Source organism: Mercurialis annua, linkage group LG2, assembly GCF_937616625.2.
Source record: "Mercurialis annua linkage group LG2, ddMerAnnu1.2, whole genome shotgun sequence".
Taxonomy (NCBI): domain Eukaryota; kingdom Viridiplantae; phylum Streptophyta; class Magnoliopsida; order Malpighiales; family Euphorbiaceae; genus Mercurialis; species Mercurialis annua.
Window position 1 is genome coordinate 19343047 of NC_065571.1, and position 8052 is coordinate 19351098.

The 8052-nt window shown below is 35.5% G+C and overlaps 1 protein-coding gene and 1 pseudogene across 1 annotated transcript; one reads left to right on the top strand and one right to left on the bottom strand.

The window, feature by feature from the left end:
* Window positions 1–4424: 4424 nt before the first annotated feature.
* On the bottom strand, window positions 4425–4524 carry LOC126670910 (small nucleolar RNA R71; annotated as a pseudogene).
* Window positions 4525–4697: 173 nt separating this feature from the next.
* Window positions 4698–5846, top strand: LOC126668341 (uncharacterized). Its single transcript, XM_050361546.1, has 2 exons — window positions 4698–4702; window positions 4841–5846. The coding sequence occupies exons 1-2, from the start codon at window positions 4698–4700 to the stop codon at window positions 5844–5846; spliced, it is 1011 nt and encodes a 336-aa protein (XP_050217503.1).
* The last annotated feature ends 2206 nt before the right edge of the window (window positions 5847–8052 follow it).

The window sequence follows — 8052 nt, forward strand, 5'->3', positions numbered from 1 at the left end:
TTTTCCCAATTTTTCCAGGTTTAAGATTTTGAGTGTGTCCGTTGATCTCCAAATTTCATTATTTCTGTGGAGGTCTACTTTTGGATTTTAAATAAAGATAGTCATGTTTATCTCAAAACTCTTAGACCGCAGTTGTACTAGCATTGTATTTGTTGCTTTTATACTAATGTTAGTTTGTCAGATTGGTCTGCCTGTTTATGCATGTTGTATGCTTATTACTCTATTTGGATTATTTATATAAGGCATGCTATTGGAGTCTCGGATTTGAGCCGAGCAATTAACTATATTTTTACTTATATAAATTGCTAAATTTAGGTTGAAGTCTCGGTTGCCCCCGAGCAATGGTTTTATGCAGATCATATGTTATCCGCGATGCTAGCTACGGGTTTCGGAGCTACCACTTCCATACCCTAGCGTCGGTCACGATCTATGAAAATGGGTCATGACAGACTGGGTGATCACCAGTAGTACGCTAGATACAAGACTATGTCTGACATAGAGGTCAGTTAATATCATTGGGTGTTGGAAAACCTCGCGACCCTCACTTAACAGTCTGAGACGGCAGTAAAGGTTACGGTCACAGACAATACTGTGATGATAGTTTCACGGCTACGGTCCACACACCCAGCTTAGACGGCAGTGATTCAGTTCAAGGTCTAAGGCCTATGGTGTGTTGGTTGAGACCCATACAATAGTCTATCTTGTAGGGTTTCATCTGAATCAAGTAATTGATTATATTTTATATATACAGTTGTTTTATATATATGCGATTTGAATATTCATTTGTTAATGTGTGAACTCACTCAGAAATATTTATATTTTTGACCCTCCCTAATGTTTACCTTTCAGGTTATCAAGTACGAGGTCAGACTTCCACAATAATTCTGGAAGTCAATGTCAGCCATACCTCTAGAGCTGCAAGTAATTTGGTACCGGGAAGTCTGTCTTTCTGTTTACAATAGTTCAACCTATTTTGATAAACTCTGATTTGAACTACTGTATAAGATATATGTTTTAAAAGCTGTGTGTTTTCTAAAATTCTTTGACCAATCGTTCAAATGAGGTACAATAGTCTTTGATAATAGCATTTTAGCATTATTTTGGAAACAGAGCAGGTACGTCATAAGAGAATGATGTTTGCGCTCTGATTTCTTGAAATACAATAATGATTTTGTGAACGCGTTTTAAGAAAAGGTTTTAACGTGTTTCCGCAACGAGGTTGCGAACCCTTTTATGTCTTTAAACGCGAAAAATTTGTAAGGGTTTTTAGGCTTACTACGGGTTTTGGAGCAATCACCGCCATTCCGTAGCGCCGGTTTCAGCTCGTTTTTTGGGGGGGAAATCGAGTCGTGACAAAAATACATTATACAAATAACATGAAATTGACGTAAAATAGAGGCTTAACACATACAATTGTGATTCAGGGTGATGACATCTCTCATCCCCAAAGAGTTGTTATTTCAATTCATTTTTCATTGATATGCTGATATATCAATATATATGGTGTATGCCCTAATCAAAACTATTTTATGTATTTATGTAATATATATATATAATTTAGGTATGCATCTTCTATAGTGATTTTCGTAACATGCATCTTTAATGCATCTGAGCACAGTTATACGTTCAATTGTAAATAAAACTTTAATAAGTTTCTTTCAAACTACTTCTATGTGCCATTTTATGCATTCCTAATCCTCACATTAGGCTTTATTGTTCTTTATTTAACATTTATCCTTTATTTTTTTATTCATCGTCAGACTGTCTATTAAGAATTATTATTCATTCATATGTGTGTTCTTGTTTAAGGATATTCTCTATATGTATTTTATGTTTTCTAGTTTTAGTACTTCATACAGAAACACATAAACATACTTAACTTAAATGTAAGACACATATTTAAATGATACCTGAGGCTTATTATTGAGGCGGTGGTGCCTCTCGAATCATCAGACCTTTTCCTCGTCCGCATCGACGCACAAGTTTTCCTTTTTCCTTTACCCCCTCGCTGTGCAAAGTAAGGGTTGGTCCACTCAGCTTCAAACCTACTGATAAGCCGCTATTTTACGTCATTTTCATATCATTTGTATAATGTATTTTAGTGTCTTATTGCGTAAAATAGAGAGCTTTATAATCATTTTTACCCTTTTGTAGTTTTAAATATAAATTGTGAATACTTAGTATTTTTGGAGTATAATTAAATAAACAAAGCTTAAATGAAGTGAAAGCCAACCCGAATTGATTCTATCAAGTCCAAGAAGAATAATAATGGAGAATCAAGTATAAGTACAAGCAACGTAGGCGCTAAATCAGTATCTGAAAATTTAGATTGAAAAGCTGAAAATTCAGACATAGTTTTGTATTAGGATTATATCTGGAGCTAGAAATATCCAAATCATATGATTCAACATGTCATGAAAATATAAGAGATAGCTCTACAACGTTTATGAAGAAATAAAGTCAAAATTTGGACTCTGACCGGCTCAAACGTGGCCTCCAAGACGGAACCGGTGCAAACCAGGAATCGAATCGGACAAAGTCAGTGGATTTGGGTGAAACAGCCCCTGAACCGGCCCGGAACCGGCCCACGACTTCAGACCGGCCCAAGGCCGATTCAGACCTCTAGAAATCTCACTTTTTGCCGAAAAATAAAGCTAGGACAGCCCTCGACCGGTGCCAAGCCGGCGTAGGTACGAAATACGAAGAATTTTGACATTTTGGAAGTCTTGGTGAGCACTCATGGATCTTTATATTGATATACCCTTGGACCACACTCTTGATGTTATTTTTTCTTGACTTTCACACAAAGAAATGAGTTTTGTCAAACACCCCATCTCATTATGGAAATGAGATATGCAAGCTTGACTTCAATTCAAGCTACACAAGGTAAGAAGTGGACCAAACTTGGATCCCACTCAAGATTAGCTAAGGAAACAAGATCTCATATGGCTTGACTACCAATCCTCTTATTCCTATAAATAAGACACATTTTTGTAGAGAAAAGGGACTCTCATATTCACTCCCACATTCACTTATACCTACAATTGTGTAAACATTTTGTATAATACAATTCTCTCAACCATTATTCTCGTTTCACTTCTTTTCTTACATGTTCTTGAAGTGTAACAATTTCATTGTTATTTTCAATATAACAATGGATTGCTAAACTCTTAAACTAGGATTAGGGATGTAGCCTAGTCAGATGGGAATTCTTGATTATTTATTACTACATCTCATTAATGTTTTAAACAAGGGATTTCCTTAATTCTCTTGTGATGATCATGAATATTAAGATTGATCACGTTAATGTTTTTATCCTAGAATTCATGTGAAGGACTTAGCGGTGAAGCATAAATTTGGATCTAGAGATTAAACACAATTTACTTAAGAATAGAGATATGTCTTGTGATGGCGCTAATTGTTTTTCTTAATGGGTTTAATTAATTAACATGGTAATTGAGAAATATCAAGAATTAACTAAGCACGAGTTTATGTCTCAAGAGAGAAAAAACATATTTTAGAAACAATTGTCATGAAAAATCTTTTGAGATGTATTATTAATTATGATAGAATTTTCCATCAACTATGGTGAACCTCGAAATCCTAATTGATTTAAATCTTGATATTTTACAGAAAATATTTGTTTACTTTTCTTTATTTAATTATTTGTTCTCAAAACCAAATCAATTTAACAGAACGGTTACTTCATAAAAGTTAAATTAAATAACATTTTAAAGAGTTCGTCCTTTGTGGATTCGACCTCGTAATACTCTGAGTATTACTTGCTACAATTGATTCTGTAAACTTGCAGAATTAAGCGATCAAGTTTTTGGCGCCTTTGCCGGGGACGACGGTTTTAAATTATTATTTCTTTAATTTTTGTGTCTTTATTACTAAAAACAATTCAAGTGTGAATTTCAGGTAGTATATGCAACGGAGGCGTTCTAAGAACACCGACGACGTAGAATTATTACCTTTGAACTCAGAAATAGAACGCACTTGTAGAAAAAATCGAAAAGAAAGAAAAAAAAGAAACCATGGCGGATCAAGTTATAAATGCACCTGCAACACATCGACTAAGAGATATTCAAAGGCCAGTCGTGGTAAACAACCCTTCATGCATCCGGATCACGGATGAAGCTCAGAACTATGAGCTTAAAACCATTCATCTCAACATGTTACCACAATTTAATGGAACAACACTTGATGATCCATTGGCTTTTATTAAAGAATTATATAGTGTGGTGGAAACTTTTCCATTGAACAGGTTAACGGAAGGTCAATTAAGGAAAAGATGTTTTCCTTATTACATGAAGATGAGTGCGAGGACATGGCTTTTGAACTTGCCTGAAGGGTCTTTCAATACTTGGCCAGATGTATATGATGCCTTCATCACAAAATATTATTCTCCACAGAAGACTTTTGACCTTCGTGGCAAAATATATAATTTCAATCAATTGAATGGTGAATCATTCCATGAGGCGTGGGAGCGCTTCAAGTTGCTCAATGTCCACATCATTGATTCTTACTAATGCAAATGTTCTTTAAAGTATTGACCATGAGTGGGAAAACATTGGTGGAAATGGCATCAGGAGGATGTTATGGAGAAAAGACGTCGACCGAAATAAATAAAATTTATGAAAATGTCGCTCTAAATTCTTTATAAAGAGTGATTAGAGGGCGAAGGGCAGCCTTCCATGAGGTATCTTTACTTCATGATATTGTGTCGGAAGTCGCAGAACTGACTAAGCAAGTGAAGATGCTGTTTAGTCAGAATCAGCAGTTGAAGGAGAGTTGTGGCAGTCTATGGGATTCAAGGGCATGGTGAAAATTCTTGTAGGTATGCCAATAGAGTCCAACCAGAGGAAACCAATTTCATTTGGTATAATCAAAACAGACCGCCAAGGAATGATCCGTACTCGAACACTTACAATCCAAGGTGGCAAAATCATTCGAATATTTTATGGAGAGATCCGAACAACGTTAAGCTGCAAGGACCATCTGAATTTCACCAAAACAGACCAGCACCCTCACCTCCACTAAAAGAGAAGAAACCTTCGCTCAAAGAGATGATGGTTCAGTTCATGGAAAATCAAAATGGACATAGCAACAAAATGGAGAAAAGAATTAGCCAGATTGAACAATCATTTCAATCTTCCATTCGTAATATGGAGCTTCAACTAGGGAAATTGGCAAATAAGGTTGCTGAAAGAGAAAAGGGAAAATTACCTAGCCACACTGAGACAAATCAAAAAAAGAGAGCTATGGCAATCTCTTTAACATGCGAGAACAAAGTTGATGAAGCATCAAAAGAAAACAAGGTGGAAGAATCGGTTGTTGTAAATGAGAGAGCAAAAAACAAGGTAGTAGAAGAGAGAACTATAAAGAAACCTCCACCGACAGTTAAGGCATATGTGCCTCCAATTCCATACCCTCAGCGGCAGATGAAGAGGATAAACGAGTTGAATTTTCAAAAGCTTTTAAACATCTTTAAGAAAATTCAAATCAACATTCCTTTTACCGAGGCCTTGGCACAAATACCATCATATGAAAAGTTCTTGAAGGAGATCATTTCCAACAAGAACAAATTGGAGGAGTATGTATCAGTGGCCTTGACTGAGGAGTGCAGTGCAAGATTGCAAAGGAAATCACCTCCAATGTTGAAAGACCGAGGGAGTTTCTCTATCCCATGTGTTATTGGTAATATTGATGTTGCAAATTGCTTATGTGATTTAGGTGCAACCATCAACTTAATGCCGCTATCACTTGTGAGAAAACTGGGCATAACCGAGATGAGGTTTTATTACAACTTGCAGACAGATCCATCAAACGACCGCTTGGAATAGAAGAAGATTTGCTCGTAAAAGAGGAAATTAGCATCGAGGTTCATTGGTCCGTATGAGATTACGGAGAGAGTTGGACCAGTTGCTTATCGTTTGCCTTTGTGCCAGACATGTCTTTGGTACATCCAGTGTTTCATATTTTTATGTTGCGGAAGTGCGTTTCTGATCCTTCTCAAGTGATCGTACCACAGAGTGTCGAGATTGACCAAGAGTTGTCTTATGAGGAACAACCTGTTTTGATTGTTGATACGCAGATGCGTAAATTGCGGAACAAGGAGATTCCGATGGTCAAGGTTCTGTGGCGGAATCACTCTGTATAGGAGTGCACTTAAGAGACGTAGTCCGATATGAGGATTTGTTATCCTTTCCTCTTTCCTTGAGGTATGTTGGGTTTGTTATTGCTTTTATGACATGTTAGTCTTTTGGGTTTAGTATTTGTTTTATGTCTTACGTTGATATTTGATACTTTGGACTTGTGCTACATGTACTACTTTGGTATGATTATATGTGTTTAGTGCTCAGTTTTGTTGTTTTAAAATCGAGGACGATTTTGTTTTTAAGTTGGGAGAATGTAACACCCCGTATTTTTCCGTATTAGTTTCATTAAGCTTTCCGATACTTTCGGATTCGTTTGGATAGTTCGACTACTTAGAATCGTGGTTCGAAGGTTCTAACCTTTTTATATGTGTTTTAAGATGTATTGGGAGTAGTCTCAGAGTTTGGAGCGGTTTCGATTTCATTTTCAAAAATCGAATTTTTCATCGGAGGTAAAAGGATTTCGCGGGCGCGACATGCCTGGATCGCGGGCGAGACGCGTGCATTGTTCAGTTTGCTACTTTTCTGTAAATACCACCTTAACTTGACCCTAATCAGATTTTAAACACTTTTAACTTATCTACAAATCCTAATTCGGCTGAGGCTCTATCCTAGGTCATTCCTTCATCCTTTTCCCTTCAATTTTAATCATTGGTAAGTGGTCTAACTTGGTTTTATGACTAAATCCATTAGTTATGATTCGTGCTCAATCCCTTTTCCACTTTCTCAATCTCTTGGCTGATTTTCGATCTATATTTCTTGGTTTTCTCTTGTTGATTGTTCTTAATCCACTTCTAAAGGTATGTGGTTCTAATCCTCCTTTTATGGTTGCATAGAGATTGCTAGATTGTTGTATGAATATATACTTTGGGTGATTGGTTTGTATTTTCTGTTTTGCTATGATTTATATATTTTGGAAATCTTGATTTAAAGTTATAAAAGTCTTTGATTGCACTTGTATCTTGGGTGGATTGAGATAATTGTCTAAGTGTTTAGGTATATCAATTGGTTGGTGTTTTTGGATTGAATATTCTGTTTTTAAACACAATTAAATCTGGAAATTTAAGGCAAATGAATTATAAGATTTTAGATGTCTAACAATACATTGGATGGTTTGGAGAAATCGTTTAAATGGAATAATGTATCAATTGGTTTAAGCTTTTGAGTTAATTTCTGTTTTGTGTAATAAACTAAAAGCTGGAAACTTTCTTTTAAAGGTTAAAAGGGATTGTTAGTTACAACTAGAACTTTGGGTGATTGAGATAATTGTTTTAGGATAAGTTATACGTTAATCGAAGTTTCTAAAGGTTTATATCGCTGTTTTAAAATGATAGTGTAGCTGGAAACTATTTACAAAGGGTGGTTTAAAGTATTTTAATAGGTTACTTTGGTGGTTATTAGTGAATCAATGTTTTGGCTTTGTTAAGTGCCTACTTAGTGTGGTTTGATCATGTTACTAAGCTGGAAGCTTTTTTAATAAAATGGTTTAAGTATTTCGAAGTGTTTGATATCATGTTATTTACACTTAAGGTATTTTTAATTGAGAAGTATGAACTCCAGGTGGAATTGTCAGTGTTGACAATTTATGGGTTATTATTGCTATCCTGGTATTTGTTTGATTTTTAGTTAAGCTTATAGTGAGTTCCTTGTTTGCAAATACATTGGTTTGGTTTTAAAGGATTTAACTTTTGATTTTACTCTGGTTGATTCGGGTTAGACTTGTGTCGCCCGACATGTTGTGTTGAGCATGTAGTTGATATATGGCTAACACACTACTTTGGGATTTATTGGATTTTGAAAGATGTTGTTGGAACTATATTGCTCTGGATTATTTTAAAACGAGAACTCACTTAAGCTTAATTAGATATTGTATTGGTTGGATACGTATGTACTT